Below are 19,302 nucleotides of genomic sequence, written 5' to 3' on the forward strand. Positions count from 1 at the left end.
GAGATGATCATGTGGTTTTTGTCTTTGAGTTGTTTATGTAGTGGATTACACTGATGGATTTCCTTATATTAAACCATTCCTGCATCCCTGGAATGAAACCTACTTGGTCATGATGGATGATCATTTTGATGTGTTCTTGGATTCATTTCTACCAGTCTTAACCCCATAAAAACTATGAAGTGAGAATAATTTAAAACAAGGACACTCAGGGCGGAGTCCCATGTGTGAGCAGTGTGATTTCACTCAGGAAGTAGTCCCACATGTGAGCAGTGTGATGTCACTCAGGATGGAGTCCCAAGTGTGAGCAGTGTGATGTCACTCAGGATGGAGTCCCATGTGGGAGTAGTGTGATAAACTGGTGCAAGTTGAGATCCTCATAACTGGTGTTGGTCGAGTCCTTTCTCGGGGGGCTTGGAGCCTACAGACATTTTAGAAGAATGAAATCATTTGAAACAAACCCCTTTCAGAAATGACCCATTACCTTCCTGATTCTACAAATGAAAAAACGGAGATAACCCTGGAAGGTTATGTGCATCTGTTGTAGAAAGGGAGTCTGTGAGTTTCAAAAGATTCAGGATAGCCAGTAAATGAAAAGGAAGAAGAGGAGGCTGTGGGGGAGGGGGGAGGAAAGTGGGGAGGAGGGGAGTGAGGATGAGAGCTGGGGTCAGTTCTGGAACATTTCAGGGGCGCTCTATTTCCATCTCCCTCTGCCTTAACCTTGACCAGGGTGACTATGCTGTTAGTACTCATGCCTTGCTTGGAGACACTTGACTTAATTTTTAAAGAAATCACAAGCTTTTAAGATACGAAAATGCTTTGGAGATGGTCCTCTTGGATGCTCCCTCAGCCTTTTCCTGGCTCTGATTCTGATGTGTGATGCTTCCCCAAATCCTGCAAAGAAAGACAAAAGCCTGTATTCAGTGTGTGGGTGACTAAAGGAACTGCACCCCAGGAAGCTAGGCAGGCAGGGTGGGGCTCGGGATGGTGGGGCTGGAGAGCAGACCCTGTGTTCCTGAGTGAGGCCAGTTCTCTTCACAGCCTCCATGCCCACTACCTGAACCTGCAAAAGGAAGGAACAGGAAAGTGTGTGTGTGTGTGTGTGTGTGTGTGTGTGTGTGTGTGTGTATGTGTCTGTGACTGTGTGTCTGTGTGTGTGTCTGTGTGCCTGTGTGTCTGTGTGTAGTAGTAAACATTAACTGGGGGTTTCTACCCACCTTAGAGCATTTAGTTCCCAAATAGAAGACACAACCCCTTTATAATAAGCTTAAAGCACTAGAACTGGGCTGATATCAGTCTTCTGAACTATGTTGTCTAGTTCCCTGTCAGTAACCTGGATATATCTCTTGTCATGTTCTGCCTGGGCTGCTCCCACTCCAAGTGGCTGGCCCTCATGGCCATGCTCTCACGACCCACCTCACCATGGTCTCCTCTTCCTTCACCTCTCCTCCCCCTCCTTCATGTCTCTCCTCAGAACCAAGCCCAGGAATGGAAGCTCCACCTACCTCTCTTCTGCCCAGCTATAGGCTGTAGATATCTTTATTAACCAATCATTTTAAATTAAGGAGCAAGGTTTGCACAACAAAAGCTGGTAACTGTGAGAATTCACTCATAGGCAGCTAGATCTTCAGGTACATATTTAGCATTACAATACATAGCAGTAGATTAAACCTCAACATAGTAAGCATGTGTATGTGTGTGCGAATATGTGAGTATGTGAGTATGTATGTGTGTCTTTGAGTGTGTGTATGTGACTATGTGAGTGTATGAGTGAATGTGTGTGAGTGTATTTGTATCTCTGTGTGTATGTGTGTGTAAGTGAATGATATGTGTGTATGTGTGTGAGGTATGTGTGTGTGTGTGTGTCCACGCGCGCGCGCGCGTGTGCATGCATGTACTAGACAGAACTTTAAAATTAAGAGTTTCTTTTCTGGAATGTTTAGTGCCAGCAGAGACACTCTCCAGGGAATGTTTACATAATTGTAAAGATGTAATCGTTCCTTTCCCGGGGCACATTTCCTGGGAATTTAATCCTTACTAGAAACAATGAAAGCTATTAGTGAAAATACATGATCAATCCACAATCAAAATCCAGGTTGGCAATGTTAACAGCATATGTGGATTTTCTTCCTAGGGTTCCGGCCCCTCAAGTGCAAAGCTATTTTAACATGAAATGCTGTCTGTTTTCTCTATGTAGATCCACATGAATTTAATATTAGTAGCTGTATGATGTTCCATTCAACTGGCTATGGCTGCAAGGAGCTGGAACCAATCCAACCTTTCCTGGTCTTCTGCAGCCTCAGGTACCCCAGGTAATTTTTTTCTCTTGTTCTAAAGTGAGCATCCGGGCACTAGAAATGGTCTGGGATCATGCAGTCTGGAAACGAAAGCAATGCTACAGGAAGCGTTATTCACCACATCTGTCTGTCCCATGTCTCCTACTTTGTGGTACAGGGCCATCAGGAGGGACATAGAACCGTTCTCCTCTGCCTGCAGCACATTTTCCACCTTCTCCTTCCCCACTGAACCAGGCATCATGGTCTTCAGGACAACTGGCTTTGTAACGCTGCAGGAATTTGGGTCACAGAAGGTTTTAGTCAGCTTTTACTGCAGTAATAAAGTAGTAGCATTGATTTCATCACAGGGCCCCTGTGCTTGTAGGAAGCACTCCCCACTTTCTGCTGTCTGAAAGGCATCCATAGAGAGAGAAGTGTGTGAAAATCTTGAAGGCCCCTGGCTTCAAGAGAAAGGCAGGATTGCACCCCTCCCCTTCACAGCAGGAAGCCGGAAATCAAAGGCAGCCAACCGATCAACACATGCATATCTGTCCCTGCCCTTACTCCTGGGGTGTAAGTGGTGACTGTGAGTTCACTTGCGTGTCAGCAAGGCTGGGCTGCTCACTGGCCCCAACTCTTCCCAGCCCTCTGCCTTGACTGCTGTGAACTGTGCTGCCCAGAGTGCCTGGCACAAAACTCACTTTCTAAATGCCTGCCCATGAAAGAAAAGGAGAGAGGGAAGAAAGTGCAGGGGGAAGAAAGGAGGAAAAAAGTAGGAAGGAAGGAGGAAGAGAGGAGGGAGGAGGAAGGAGGAAGGAAGGAGTCAGTGGAAGATGCTACCTGTGGAATGACTCTCAACAGCTATGGCATCCAGAGTTTCCCAAGTCAACTTACACTTTACTCATTTGTAATATGGAGCGATTGTGAGCACGTATCTCATGACTTATAGTCTACGTCATTTGGCCAATTAGGTTGTGTTAGGTAGGAGAGGCCCCTGCCTCAGGCAGGCGCTGTGCTTTTAGAGGGTCTTGCTGTCCTCTGGTTTTAGGCCTTCAGACATGAAACTCCAGCAGCCCATGAAGTTCTTTTTAGAAACTTCAACTTAGGGGAAGACAGAATTCCTAACTTCATTGCAGAAAAGAATTTGAGGTTGAGCAAGTTTGCAGCAGAATTGGAGTTTATTAAGAAGAAACTTTATCCGGGCTGGAGAGATTGCTCAGCACTGACTAAATTCCCAGCAACCACATGGTGGCTCACAACCATCTGTAATTGGATCTGATGCCCTCTTCTGGTGTGTCTGAAAACAACAACAGCGTACTCACATGCATAAAATAAATACAACTTTAAAAAAAGAAGAAGAAACTTTATTATAGACTTAAGCACAGGGGTTAAGAGAAAGAATAAGACACACTCAAGTGTGGGTGTAGGCATCTCATGGGGAGACTCATGCTTGACTGTTTTAGCAGTAGTGTTGCTTAACAGTAGGTATACATACAATTTTGATACCTTTTGGGGTACACCCTAAAAGGTTGGCTAAGGTCCTTTAGAATTAGAGTCTGTCCTGGAGGCACTGGGCTGGCAATTTAGAATAAGGAGAGATTCAGAGGGACACCTGGGCCCTGCCTGCTGTCTAGAAAGGTTGACAACATGAGATTATAGGGCAGTTCTGGGGCCAGGGGTGGCACCTTGAGTAGAACTGTAATAAGATAAAGCCTTGTGTCACAATGGCTACACAAGTTGTTAAGAGACACCTTTTAGTTTTGATGTGGTTTCTTTTGAGAGTCCTAGAAAAACCCCTAGTTCACACTTGGGAAAGGAGAAAGGCCATCTATGCTCAGGACTTAAGTGTGGTTCATTGCGATTTAATATTTTTTTATTTGAAGCCTCTCCATCAGAGGAATGTTGTGTAATTGTAGGCAATCCTTCATAGGAAGTGTTAGCTGTACTGGCATTGCTGACCCTCAGCTGGTGAGAGGCTTCAACTGGACTCCAGAGTGAATGACTGTTTTCCTTCCTATGTCTCCTCAATTTTCTATCCTGCCCCTTACCTTAGCTGCTGTTCCCCTTCCCTGTCCTGATGGACTGGATGTGTGACCATGTGGCTGTCTCTCTCTGACAGTTCATCTAGAACCTTCACTGCAAGTGTGTATACCCCGGGCTTAGTGGTATCCAAGGGATCAATTGCTTTGGGGAAGCTGCAGTATGCAAATGGAACTGTGTGTGACGTGCACTTGGGACCTATTAGTGCTATGGGTGTGTCTTGGGGTGGAGGGGACCAAAAGGAAAGAGGTAGGAATTGTGGATCTGATTTCCCTGAGTGAGCCCAAAGCAGACTCAGCAGAGACTACCAAGAGTTCTAAATTCTAATCCAGAGTTTCAGACCATTGAGTTTTGTTGTCAACCTCATACAAGAAGCCTCTTCAGTTGGTATTAGCTTCATCCATAACTACTGAGTACTATATATACAATATGTGGGTTATTGTTGGAGTGTGTGTGTGTGTGTGTGTGTGTGTGTGTGTGAATTAGCCTTATCAGAATGTCATCTTGTTTACAGTTTCTGTGTCAAATCACTGTTTTATCTCATTATCTCATCTACCTATCATCTATCTATCTGTCCATCCATCCATTCACCCATTCATCCATCCACCTATCTGTCTGTCTATCTATTATCTATCTACCTATCTATCCATCCATCCATACATCTGTCTGTCATCTCTCCATCTATTCATCTAGTCATCCATCCATCTATCATTTCTCTCTCCCTATTCATCCATCACCTATTTATCATCTATCTATCTATCTATCTATCTATCTATCTATCTATCTATCTATCTATCTATCTGCCTAATTTGAGAACTAGCTGTAACATTATTTGTTTAATGTTTTAGTTCAAGTTCTTATATTTGAAAAAAAAATTACCTTTTTACTTCTTTTGCCCACTCCCCAGTACACCTAGGGTTATGTAGGATATACTTGGGAAGCCTTGTTGTATGGTACAGTTTTTAAGTTTGCTTCTGTAGGTGTTTCCCTACATTGTTTCCACCACTAGAATCATGCTGAGAAAGCCCTTCTCTTACTATAAAATTATAGAAACAGTGGTATTTGTTTCTGTTGCTTCTTTTTACAAGTGAATTACTTTAAAATGAACTCCTTAGGCCACCTGGAATTTATTTGAATACATGCTGTGAGAGCTGAGGAGATAGCCCAGTGATAGTGTGCTTACTGACACGAGGCCTTAAATTCAATTCCCACCACGTGCACACACGCGCGCGCGCGCGCGCGCACACACACACACACACACACACACACCATAACTACTGTTTGTTAAAAAGCCAGTTTGTCTCTGTTATATAGTAAATTCATTTCAGTTTGGCTTTGTTTCTAAAGTTTTATGTCTGCTGTCTGCTTTCAAAGCAAATTCCCTTTTGAAGTCAATATGTGTTTGATTTTTTTTTTTTTTTTGCAGCCGTATAGCATAGTTTTATTTATTTTTATTTTTTTATTTTTTGTTTTTTGAGACAGGGATTCTCTGTGTAGCCCTGGCTGTCCTGGAACTCACTTTGTAGACCNTTTTTGAGACAGGGATTCTCTGTGTAGCCCTGGCTGTCCTGGAACTCACTTTGTAGACCAGGCTGGCCTCGAACTCAGAAATCCGCCTGCCTCTGCCTCTGGAGTGCTGGGATTAAAGGAATGCGCCACCACACCCGGCTAGCATAATTTTAAATAAATATAACAGAGTGCAGAGGGTTCCCCCATTTCTTCTTTTGCAGGATTCTTATTAGTGATGCATATCATCACTTGAATCAACAAGTGTCACTTCTGTTATCAGCAAAGCCTATTGCTCCAAGGCCCTGCTTCACAGATGAGCACAGAAAGAGAAACCACAGGGTCAAGACCACAACTTCTAGGTGTGTGAGGAACTAATTACTATATATCTCCAATTCCTTGACTTTAACTTTGCAACATACATTAGAGCTTACCTGACACAATCCCGTTCAAGGATAAGTGAGTTTCCCTATGGCCAGAGTTACTCATTTGCTGGCATTTTATGCTTTTCTTTCTTTTTGTTTTTTAGACACAGACTTTTTACTTTACATTTTACTTTAGTCCTAGCTGTCCTGAAATTCACTGTGTAGACCAGGCTGGCCTTGAACTCTGAGAGATCCTTCTGCCTCTGCCTCCCAAGTGCTGGGATTAATGGCGTGCGCCACCATGCCCGGCAAGAAATATTTTTTACCTCAGAGTTATTTATGGGAATATCATGGCTATATTTCATTAATTAGCAAATAGTCTGGTAAATTTGCATTTTATACAGGCAAAAACCCTCTTTGCAAAAAGAGTTGCAAAAAGAGTTATAAGAGTTTTAAAAATTGTAAGACTATTTTAAGAAGTTAAGAGAAGGCAGGTGCGGTGAGACGTGCCTTTCCTGCCTGTGGTAGAGGGTAAAGCAGACATAGCCAGTGTGGGCTATGTAGTGAGATCCAATAGCAACCAAAGGAAGCAAACAAGCAAACAAACACACCATGAGAACAAAGGGCCCGTCATCACATAGTTAAGGCACTGAAATGACGGTGAAAGAATTCCCACATTTCTGTGTCTGTGACGCAGAAAGCCCTCATCCCAGCAGCTGTATCTACATCCTGCTGACAGAAGGGCCCAAGCGAGTTATCTGTCCAAGTGAACACTATGATTCCTGTTTTATAGATGAGACATCCGAAGCCCAGGAACCAAAAGAGCCGCTGAGAGTCAACTCGAGAAAGACACCCCCCTTGAAAGTGGATGAACTTCACCTGTGTACACAATTACCTACAAATCTTTCCTATGTGTATAGGTGTGTGGGCATGCCGGTACATCAGTAGTGAGGTGGGCCACCCACCTGCAGACAGCTCTTGGCTTAAGGAGGTTATCTTATTCTAGTGTTTGCCTTCCAAGACTATGTATCCTTGTTCTGTCCTGCATGGGTCCTAACCATTCTTCCTGAATAGCTTTTAATTCAAATAGTTGTTTAGCTATGGCAAAGCTCTCAACACCTCCCATTATTCACTCTTCCTCCCCTGTTTGTTTACAGAGGCACTTGCTTTCCTTCAGTTCATTCACTTCTTTCTTCACTTGACATCTCTCTGACACAACACTGAGGAAGCTCATCAGCTGCCTGCCTGCAGAGTGATTGCTATTTCATCATTTCCACTACTGTGGTTTTCTGTCCTCACAATTCACACTGTATTTTCTGGGACATAGCTTATTTCAGAAGGCCAGCTGGAGTCTAGATGCTGAAGTTCTAGCCCCTACCTCTTTGTAGAAATGTGGACTTGGGCAAGTTGGTTTGTAGAATAAAAAAATATATAAAAAAAAATCTTATGGATACCCACAAGAGTTATATAAGAAAGTGTTTACTTGGCAGCAAATAAAATTTGATATAAATTACTTATTCTATTTCTTTTGATCTCCATGGTGAGAACAGCTAGTGCCACCATGATGACGTTTGTGCTACCTCCAAGTGTGCAAGCAGGGCATGCAGTCTCTGGGGACATTTTCCTCATCCAGAGGCAATCGCACGCCACAGATGGGAGGCAGATGGGGAAGATGCCTCAGGTGGTGCTTTTACATGTCCTACAAAACCTGTCCCTTCCTTATTTTCCACTCCCTAGATTCAGGAGCAAAAACTGCAGTAGTTAGATTCCTTCAGCATTAACTACAAAGATACCTTAGGGCCAAAGTATAGGACAGGGAAGCTGCTCACTAGACTAGATTTCCTCACAAGATGAAGCAAGAGAGTCTCACTGAAAGCCTACGATCCTGGCTTCATCCTCTGGTCCTACAATTTACAAGCCTTTGGCTTAAGTTGACAGTGCCCTACACGGTGCCTTCGGTATGCTGGCTGTCAAGTGAGGGCTCTAGGCATCCCAATTCTGGCCTCCCACGTGGTTAGTCAGTTTTACAGCTGATGAAGGTAGGGCTCCAACACTAGACTTTGTATCAGGCAACATTTAACTGTTGCAAATGCTGGGATTCTGCAGTCCTGTCTTACCCATGATCAGAAAGAAGAATGCCTTACCATTTTGCTAAGGACTGTGAACTCTCATCCCTGGATTTCTGGTCTCTTTGACAGATTTTTCTTTCTTCTTCCTTTCTGGTATTGCAGAATGCTGCCACTGACTACCAACTAAGTGATATGAAGCTTTAGGAGTCGAGCTGCTTTAGTACTGGCTGATTTAATAATGTTCTGAAGTTCTGCCCTTTCTACTCTCATTATTCCAATAGCTTAAAGAGATATAAACATGTGTCTGGGTGGGCTTTAGATAGTTCCGTTTTTAAAAATTGAAAAGACATTCTTCTCTTATTCAATACATCCCAACCTACTTCCACTCCTCCCAGCTCCTTTCATCTCCCCTCTCCCTTGCATCTACTTCCCCTCCCCCTTCATCTCCTTTCAGAAAATAGCGGGCCTCCAAGAGAGAACAACCAAACATGGCAAAACAAACTACAATGACAAAGCCAAAGCCTTCACTGTGAACCTGGACAGGGAAACCCAGTTGGAGGAAAAGAGTCCCAGGAGCAGTCAGAAGAGTCAGAGACGCCCCCACTACCCGGTAGGAGCCAAACACCAAGCTACCGGCCATCACACATGGATAGAGGAGCTGGGACAGGCCCATGCAGGACCGGTGCTTCCTGCTTCAGTCTCTCTGAGCATATATGCTCCCTGCACAGTTGACTCAGTGGGCTCCCCTAGTGTTCTCCATCCCCGCCGACTCCTACATTCTTTCCTCTCTCTCTTCCACTGAGTTCCCCAAACTCTAAGGGGGAAGTACTTGATAAAGACCTCCAATTTAGTTAGTCTCTCTCTCTCTCTCTCTCTCTCTCTCTCTCTCTCTCTCTCTCTCTCTCTCTCTCTCTCTCTCTCTTGGATGTAGGTCTCTGCATATGCTCCCATATGCTGCAGAGAGGTGGAAGCCTCTCTGATAATGACTAGACAAGGCATGATCTATGAGTATAGCAGAAGGATTATTAGAAATCATTTCATTGAGTTTTGTTGTTTTGCCAGTCATGCCTGGTTCTACCCCAGGGCTCTAGGCTATTCATTCTCTACTGGTTACAGGCCAGTCCAGGCAGCTTTGGGCATAGGCTCACTCTTGTGGAGTAGACCTTAACTTAAATCAGACATTGGTTGGCCACTCCCACAAGTTCTGGAATTGTAGGCCAAAGGTGGGTGCCCAGGTTTCTCTTTCAGTAGCTTGCAGAATACCTTCCCACACGAAGGACAACAGAACTAGGGGTGAAGGCCCCAGGTAGGCACACCAGCTTGGCCTCTCTATGTTCGATGAACTGTATGGATGTTGTCCTTGGCCAGGAGACTCTTCGATCAGCTTTTGGAGAGGACCTCTGTGGTAAGGACAGGCAGTAGTTTGTTCGTTTTGCTCCTATTTAAAAGTTAAAACTAAGTACATCTTACACTCTGGGTATGTATTGTGCATGTATACGTGTGTGCATGTGTGTGATCGGCACTTGTCTATGGATGCCTGTGGAAGCCAGAGGCCAACATGGAGTGTCTTCCTCAATCACTCTCCATTTTGTATTTTTATCTTTTGAAATAGGGTCTCTCGTGGATCCTGAGCTTGCCACTGATGCCAGTCTGATGGGTTGGTTGGTCCCTTGGGTCTGCCTGCCTCTGCCCTCCAAGTGCTTTTAGTAGTGTGCTACTAAGCCAGGTTTGTTGTGTGGGTACTAAGGAGCTGAACTCCTTGGTCCTCATAGCTGAACCAACAACAGCACCTTTTCCACTGAGCCATCTCTCCAGACCCTAGAAAATTAATTGACTAAAAATGTACATGCAGTTCTTAAGGCATACAGAAAATGAAAGAAAAATTGCTTTCTTTAAAAAACAGCCGTTCAGATTTTGATGCACCTTTTACTATTTTTTTTTTCCCACTGTTTCTGATGCTAAGAGCTCTCAAACACCGTTGCATGCATCCGTTTGCACAACACACATCTATTATGTTCAGTCAACGCAAGGAGAGGGTTTCCTACATTATTCAAATATTTTACTAAATAGATGCGGGTTGCATGAACTGTGCCACTGGCATGTTAAGAATACAGAGACAATGGAGAACTATAAGACCAACAAAGAACTTTCATATCCCTTCCCATGTGGGATCATTATAACCCTGTGTAGGATACAGAGCTGTAACTATTTCCAGCTTTCAGCTAAGGACTCATGGCCCAGAGACAGGAAGGAACTTAGGCTTGGTTAAGATCATAGTCCCTGATGCCACCTATTAGCTTGGGGACAATAGTTTTTCTAAGATTTGTTATCCTCAAGCTTTCTTCATCTTGGGAGTTCTCCTTAAGAAAATGAATAAAAACACCATTGTTGAAAATGTTACTGAATGACCTGGTGAGGAAATTGTTAGGACTTTTCCCAGTGTCTTGGGGGCACTGTGCTAGGCGAGAGCCCTTGAATTAAAGCTTCCTAGACTTGGAGGTAAATCTGCCTCTGTTGGGATAAGGGACTTAGCTACTTTTCATCTGCAAAGTGGGTAGATGGACAGTCTTTGACTCAAGGCAATTATGAAAATTAAACCTTACATTATATTGGAAAGCATTTATAAATTGCCTGGCACATCATACATGTGTAATAAATATTATCTGTGATTACCAACATTGCTCAAAGTCATGTTGTTGTGGCTGGAGTCATTTGAACTGTTTCCTAGAGACTGAATTATTCATGTGTGTACTTAAGGAAATTATGCCTTCAGGGCTATTCTGCCTGGCTCCCTCATTCATCTAATAAGCAGGTATTGAGTTCCTAAGTAGATGCTACATGCTGTAAAGCTCTGATCTGTATAAATTCTTGCACTTCCTTCACTGAAGCACAGCACACTTATCTCCTCTGCGAGATCCTGCCAGGACGCCGGATGGACATTTAGCCCCTCTGTTTAACTGGTTTCCACATGAACAATGGCTCGGGGAAGAGTCCTGTCCCCCACCATCTTGATCATTTTTGTACCAATGCTTTACTTGAGCTCAGTCACACTGATTGAAGTGAGCTTGCTTTCTTTCACATGTAGATTTGAATTCCTCCTGCCATGTATTCAGTCTGCAAGATGTGTGCAAAACTGCTTTGCAGACCTCTGGAAACGAAAACAGACTGTTTTACTGTTTGCTTTCAGGAGATAACTTGAACCTTTCATAGTTTATAGCAGCTGAAATGCTCCTTGCTGGCCCATACTCTGCACACTCTTATAATATAATAAACATAATATGGCTGCATGAAGAAGCCCTTGGGGATATGGGTCCTGTATCAGGAAAATAGTTAAGTTCTTGGGTCCAATAGGAGCCTGGAACAATCTAAACAAAACAAACAGAAACTATGGGATTAGGGTATATATTTAAAACCACAAGCAGGTCTTGCAAGTTGTATGGTGTTTTATAAGACATTAATTGAAAATGAAATTTTCTGAATTATTTCTAGAAATATATTCAAGGGTCTGAAAACATTCCAGATGCTGTATTACATGCAAGCAGAGAAGGGTGGTGGCTGGTAGGAAGGCACCAGCCAGCAGCTTGTCATCCACACATATATGAGTTCCCTTTGTCCTGGTCTCTGGTTAAGACAGCCCACTGGAAGATGGGTACTGGCCTTTTCATAGTCGGCACAGACACAAAAGTCCAGCTGGAAAAGGAGACTGGCATTGTCAGACATTATAATTTCTATCATATCAGTCACCGTGCAACACTCTCAGGAATGTATTCAATGCAGTGTCATCAGAACGCCCATCTTCACAGCTTTCACCAAACAGGCTCCTAGTCTGGACCTACCTGGACCTGTCTAAATGGTCATGAATTCCTAAGGTCAGAGTTTCCACCTTTCATGTGGGGCAAAATGTGTGATTTCATCCACCTTTCACAGTTATAAGCAGGTGCCGTTCCCGCTTTCATCCAGCAGGGAAGAGTGACATTAAACATGTCACCTTGGTGAAGCATTGCATTCACCTTCCTGCTAATGAGACAGGGTCCCTGGGGACTTCTGTGAAGAGCCAAATCCTCCAATTTTTCAGGAGCAACTCATCTGAAATCTTATTATGAGCAGGTTCCAGGGGGAATAGAGTTATGGCAGGCTTGCAAAAATCCATGGGCAAGTTCCTTGCAGCAAGTTTCCTGAGGGAGCCTCCATCCCACTTACACATACACAATCAGAGTTTCCTATTCGTTTTAAAGGAACAGCAGTGGATCCCCCAAAAGGAAGCTAACATGTTGTGTTTGCAAGGTGAAAACAGGCTTTTCATTACTGTCCCTTTTGTTGACGTTTAAAATCAGGATATCACATTGTACCCTAGACTGGCCCCAAACTCAGTATATAGCCCAGGCTGGCCTGGAATTGGTTGAAATCCCCACCCCCTCTCACCCTCTCAGATGACAGGCAGGGGCCTCGCGGCCAGGCTCTCTTTTGCTTCCTGCCCTTATGCATCACTCTTTCTAGGCAGGGCGCCTTTTGCTCCAGTACCTAGTTTAGGGTCTTCAAATGCACTCCTTCCTCCTTCCCAAACCAATTTGACTCCGAGTTCATAAGCAGGAATTCTCTACTGGTCAGCGAACTCTGCACCACCATTTTCTTACCCCCTCCCGCCCACCCCCGCCCCTTATAGAACTGCTTCTTTGAAGAAAAACACAGCCAGCTTGGGGAAGCTGACGTAAACATCCTGAGGAAATAGCCACAGTAAAGCGGCACCTCAGCCTCATTTCCCTGGGGAAATAATCAGCACCTCTGCCCCGAGACAGCGCCAGGTGAGTTAGGAGCGCCGGATCACCTTCGCACGCTTGGAAGTGCAGGCGCTGGCAGAACTGTCCACTTCCAAGTGCGCTGCCAACCATTGTCACTTTTAACCACCCAGGCATCGGGCAGGGGAGGTATTGTGGATAAAAGCCGAGGTGAGGGGTGACCCCTCTTTTCTGGGTCCCTCAGATCTGCCCTAGGTCCCCAGGGTCGCCCCCAGCGGGGAAGGGGCTCTCCAGTAAGCCAGTCTGCGGTGTAGACAAGTCGCCTCGGGATCACCGGGAGGCGTCTCTCCGGGAGGACCTTAACAGGATTAGGGAAAGCCTGGACTTCTATCTAGCCTAACAGCCTGAGGCAGGGCGCAGGGGCGCGGATAAACAGGCGGGCTCCGGGAACAAAGGACGGAGAAGCGGATGCGCGTTGAGTAGGGAAGGGGCGTCCTCCTCTCGCAGGAGGAAGATGCGCCGAGGCCCGAACCCCGCCCCGGCCCGCCCCTCAAAACCTCCTTTCTTCTCGCTTGAGCTTGGAGGCTGTCGCTGGAGGAGCCGGGAGGGGGCGCAGTTCGCCTTGGCCGTCCGCTAGTCCCGTCGCACCCTTCCTCCGCCGCCTCCCCCAACCCGAGAAGCGCACAAAGAGCGCCAGGCCCGACCACACACCTCCCGGCGGGGCCGGGCTGGGCGGAGGGCGGGGCCCGCGCGCTCTGGGCTCCTCTCAGGCACTGCGCATGCCTGACCGCGGGGAGGGGCGGGACCGGGAGCGGCGGGCGAGCACGCCCGCACCATTCCCGGGCGGTGTAGGGCTGGAGGCCGGGCAGTGGGCGCGCGGCGCTCGTGCGCGTGTGGGAGCCCGCGGGGGTCTCAGTCCGCGCGCCAGGCATGTGCGGGACCCTAGAGGTCACCTGCAGCGGTGCGGGTCGGGCCCTTGCTGCAACCAGTTTCTGGTGTTGGCTTTCGTTCTTTCAGGGCCACTTGGGCAAAGTGCTACCCAAGGGAACGGAAATGTGAGCGCGCGCGCGAGTGGCAGTGTGGGCGGGCGTGTCTTTTGTGTGGCGTGCGCTCCCGCGCAGGTGGGCAGCTCGCGCCCAGCAGTCACAATACCAATGGGGCCCAGGACCTCGAGCCTCTGGCTCCGCGTCCCAGGGTGGGGCCGCCCTGTTGTACAGATACCTTGTACAGTATACCGTCCACCTAGTGGTCGCGTCGGCTCCAGGGATGCTTTATTTGGGGGCAGTAACGGGACTTTAGAAGGACCGCTCTTTGGAGCCTGGCGGCTAGCATCACAGTTGGGCGCCTTTTCTTCTCAACCTGGAGAGGAAAGAGACTTGAGGACAGTGGTTGTCCTCGGCTGATAGGTATATAGAAATGTCCCGAGCCAGCCGGTCCCGCATTAGACAACAAAGAGAGGCGTTCGCGGCGGCGGCGGGGGAGGGGCGCGGCCGGGAGGAGGCCGGGGCGGGCTGCGGCGAGCTCGATGGGGGTGGCGCTGGCTCCGCTCGCTCAGCCCCGGCCTCCGCCCGCCCCCGGCCAGGCGCGCGCCAATCGCCTCCCCCAGCGATAGTGTCAGTAGCATTGTAGTGTCAGCTCCCGCCGGTGACGTTGCGCCTCCCTCGTCCCCCTCCGGAGCCGTCTGGCTGCAGAGGCTCAGTCAAGAGGCGGGTAGGAGAGGAGGAAAAAGCGCTGAGTGAGGGCGGGCGGGCGGGAGGGAGGGAGGGAGTGGAGGAGCCGGGGAGGGGCTCCTTAAAGAAACGCTGCTGTCGCTCGCCTGTTCGCTTTGCGCTCGGCATTGTGGCCAGCCAGCCGGGCACTCGGGGGGCACGCGCGGCCGCCGCTCGAGCTCTGCCCCCACCCCAACCGCCAGCAGATCTGGGGTGGGGACCCAGGCGGGGGCTCTTGCAGCCACTGCCCGGTGCGGACTGCACGCAGAGACCCACTCCTCCAGGCGCCGAAAAACGAGCCACGGAGCCCTCCGCAGCCTACCGGCCTCCCCGCCCCTGACTACCCGCTTCCCGGCTGCCTTTGTGGCTGCACCTTCTAGCTGCCGAGCAGAGAGCCGTCTGGGGCGCGGCGCGCACGGCGGAGCGATGCCCAGCTCGCTGTTTGCAGACCTGGAGCGCAACGGCAGCGGCGGCGGCGGAGGAGGCGGCGGCGGGGGAGGCGGCGGTGGCAGCGGCGGGGGAGAGACTCTGGATGACCAAAGAGCCCTGCAGCTTGCGCTCGATCAGCTCTCCCTGTTGGGACTGGACAGTGATGAGGGCGCCTCTTTGTACGACAGCGAACCGCGCAAGAAGAGCGTGAACATGACCGAGTGCGTGCCGGTACCCAGTTCCGAACACGTCGCGGAGATCGTAGGGCGGCAAGGTGGGTCCCGCAGGGATGGGGAACGGAGGGGTGTGTAGGATCTCCGGCCGCCGCCTCACTGTGAGGGCGGGTGCAAGAACTGGAGCTGTGGCGCGGGGGAGCCTTGGGGAGGGAGGAAGAGCCGCGCGATGGGCCGGCGCACTAGACAAAGAAAGTGCAGGCAGGCTGTCTTCCACCGCGGCGCCAGTGCCGCGGCGGGATGCACTTTCTCCTGCTAAAATCACTGCCTTCTCCTCTAGTGCTTCAGACTTAGTCCACTCTAGGAAAGATGTTTTAAATATAAGATACTGGGGGAGGGGACCTCTGGTGGTCCTTTGGGAGGGGGCATTATGGGGGGGGGCGTCCGAAGGGACGAGGATTCAGGATTTCTGCAAAGCGGAATGGAATGGAGTCCAGAGAAGGAACGAACAATGGGTCCCAGGACTGCCATTCTCTTAACCCCACCCCTAGTCCTCCAGAGCCTAGGGATCGCGGCTTCCCGGGAGCCCCTGGTGTCTTCAAGGCAATCACTGTGCTCAGTTGAATACCAGCAGCATCCCCCTAGATGACTTTTCTGGGGTTCTGCGCTTTGCTCGGGACGACTGCAGTCACCGGGGGAGGGCCAGACAGCCAATGGGCTATTTATTCTTCGAACGTTTCGAGGATAGAACCGGCGGTCCAGCTCCTAGCGCGGTTCGGGGTCAGCGAGGGAGACGCCCCCTTTCTCTGGTCGCGTGTTCTGCTGTCCAGCTGCCTTGGGCGCGGGCTGTCCCGGGTCTCCGCGGTTATCCCGGGATAATGGGCGTGTCTCTTTCTCTATTTCTCCTACTCCCTCCCTTGAACCCTTGGCTCCCAGGTTGTAAAATCAAAGCTTTGAGGGCGAAGACCAACACTTACATCAAGACCCCAGTTCGCGGGGAGGAGCCTGTCTTTGTTGTGACGGGCAGGAAGGAGGATGTGGCTATGGCTCGGAGGGAGATCATCTCTGCCGCAGAGCACTTCTCCATGATCCGAGCCTCTCGTAACAAGAACACGGCTCTCAACGGCGCTGTGCCCGGACCGCCCAACCTGCCGGGACAGACCACTATCCAAGTGAGGGTGCCATACCGCGTGGTAGGGCTCGTGGTGGGGCCAAAGGGCGCCACGATCAAGCGCATTCAACAGCAGACACATACTTATATTGTGACACCCAGCCGAGACAAGGAGCCGGTTTTCGAGGTGACCGGCATGCCAGAGAACGTGGATCGCGCTAGAGAGGAGATCGAAGCTCACATCGCGCTGCGCACCGGTGGCATCATCGAGCTGACAGACGAGAACGACTTCCATGCCAATGGCACAGACGTGGGCTTTGATCTGCATCACGGGTCCGGCGGGTCCGGGCCGGGCAGCCTCTGGAGCAAGCCCACCCCAAGCATCACTCCTACACCTGGCCGCAAGCCCTTCTCCAGCTATCGCAACGACAGCTCCAGCTCGCTTGGCAGTGCATCCACAGACTCTTACTTCGGTGGTGGGACTAGCGGCAGCGCAGCTGCTACTTCACGCCTGGCGGACTATAGCCCTCCCAGCCCTGCACTCAGCTTTGCTCACAATGGGAACAACAACAATAACGGCAATGGTTACACCTACACAGCGGGGGAAGCCTCAGTACCTTCCCCGGATGGGGGTCCTGAGCTGCAGCCTACTTTCGACCCAGCTCCCGCCCCACCACCTGGGACACCCCTTCTATGGGCCCAGTTCGAGCGGTCTCCTGGAGGTGGATCTGCAGCACCAGTATCCTCTTCCTGTTCTTCTTCCGCATCCTCATCTGCCTCGTCGTCCTCTGTGGTCTTTCCCGGGGGTGGCGCCAGCAGCACGCCCTCCAATGCCAATCTGGGGCTGCTGGTGCACCGCCGACTGCACCCGGGCACCAGCTGCCCGCGCCTGTCTCCGCCCTTGCACATGGCCACGGGGGCGGGAGAGCACCACCTTGCTCGCCGCGTGCGCAGCGACCCGGGCGGTGGAGGCCTGGCCTACGCTGCCTATGCTAATGGACTAGGGACGCAGCTCCCTGGCCTGCCCTCGTCGGACACTTCGGGCTCCTCCTCGTCCTCTAGCTCCTCCTCCAGCTCTTCCTCCTCTTCCTCCGGGCTGAGGCGCAAAGGCAGCCGCGACTGCTCTGTGTGCTTCGAGAGTGAAGTGATCGCCGCGTTGGTGCCCTGTGGCCACAACCTCTTCTGCATGGAGTGTGCCAACCGCATTTGTGAGAAGAGCGAGCCCGAGTGTCCCGTCTGCCACACGGCGGTCACTCAGGCCATCCGCATTTTTTCCTGAAGGCAGTGCGCGCGCGCGCGCGCACTGCAGGGAAGGAGGGTCCCCTCCCTAAACCCTCCTTCCCTAGGGCCTACCTGCCCAGACGCCTCTGGTGCCCACCTCTTTCCACCCCACCCTCATCACTCTCAGAGATCCCAGAGGAGCCTGGAAAGCTGTAGTATCCGCTCATTTTTAAAATGTCATTTTTAAACAAAGGAACTTGCCAGGATCTCTGCATCAGGAGTACTGTAGCCTCCGAACCACCTGAATTGCATGCTATATAAATAATAGGAACGGCGACATTCTAGTAACGATAGTTTTTACACTGTACTTAATAGGAAGCTTCCAAAAGAAAACCCCACAAGTTTTCCATTTTCTTGAAGTAGAAAAATGAACAGTAATTATGAAGATGATTAAGAATTGTGCTATGGGATGTGTGGACTGTTTTGTGTGTTTCCCTTTGTGGGTGGGTTCCTACAGCGCTCGTTCTAGAACACAAGTGGATCCTTTTTGAATGTTCATGGAGGGCCAGGAGTTCTGTACAGCCAGGACCCTGCAGCTTTATTAAAGTTAAAACTGTAACATATCTCTTATATATTAAAAAAAAAAACCTTTAAAAGTTTTAAAGAGAAATTGCATTAATACAGATTGAAGTATTTTATTCTTTTTTTGACTTGAAAAATTATATTTCATATTGCAAAGATGTTTACAAGTATTTTAATTTAAGTTCAGTGAACTTTTTTGTAGCTGGGTTAAATCTTTTTATTTTTAGTATGGCCTTATGGCAAAGAACACTGTATTATTTTAATAATCACACGATTGTGACGGATTACAAACCATAAAATGTATAACGTTTTGAGCAGTATTCTGTTGGGATGGAGATTTTATAGGTTCAGACAAGTCTTCTAGATCTGCTTCACCCAGCATATTTTCTATTCAGTGATATAAAGCATATTTTATTCTATATTATTACAAAAAATGGAAATGTATAAACATGTCAAAAGGAACAGTTGATGCTTTCTAACATTTGTATAAATAGAATTCAGTGCAAATTACAGAAATTCTGTTGCACCGCTATAGTTTTAGTGTTTCTATTTTAATACATTTGTTTACCACTCGTTTATGTATATGTAGGTGACGTTACTTGAGCTTAAATGTACTTTACTGAGCAAAGTTTAAAAAAAAACAAAGTATATTTTATTTTATGATAAAGGGCCTTTAACCTCATGGTCAAATACTAATATTATATTTGCTGAGACAAGATTTGAAATTGTATCAAGAGTTTTATTTTTCTGACATTTAAAGTTCTACATAATAAAGGTAAACTTAAGTAATGGTGCTACTTCATTTTTTAAGTATTTCTATATAAATAAAACATTGAAGAAAAATCAGTGTTGTATGGTGACTTCATTTAAAAAAAAAAGGCCTGTTGGGGTATAACTTTGTAAAGAACCGGTTTTTCTTTTCTTTTCTTTTCTTTTCTTTTCTTTTCTTTTCTTTTCTTTTCTTTGTTTTTTGGGAAGAACCATTTTTAAGTGATGGAGAGGCAGTTTCTAGATATCTCATGTAGTTTATCATTAGAGCAGATTCCATTGCGGGGTTGGATTTGTTTGCATGGATGGTGACAGATAAC

General features: G+C 48.1%; 1 protein-coding gene across 1 annotated transcript; it reads left to right on the forward strand.

The window, feature by feature from the left end:
* The first annotated feature begins 14,688 nt into the window (after positions 1-14,688).
* Positions 14,689-19,057, forward strand: Mex3b (mex-3 RNA binding family member B). Its single transcript, XM_021201221.2, has 2 exons — positions 14,689-15,401; positions 16,237-19,057. Exons 1-2 carry the CDS (start codon positions 15,125-15,127, stop codon positions 17,688-17,690), a joined length of 1,731 nt encoding a protein of 576 aa, XP_021056880.1. The 5' UTR covers positions 14,689-15,124; the 3' UTR covers positions 17,691-19,057.
* Positions 19,058-19,302: the final 245 nt, after the last annotated feature.

This window comes from Mus pahari, chromosome 1 (assembly GCF_900095145.1).
Source record: "Mus pahari chromosome 1, PAHARI_EIJ_v1.1, whole genome shotgun sequence".
NCBI lineage: Eukaryota > Metazoa > Chordata > Mammalia > Rodentia > Muridae > Mus > Mus pahari.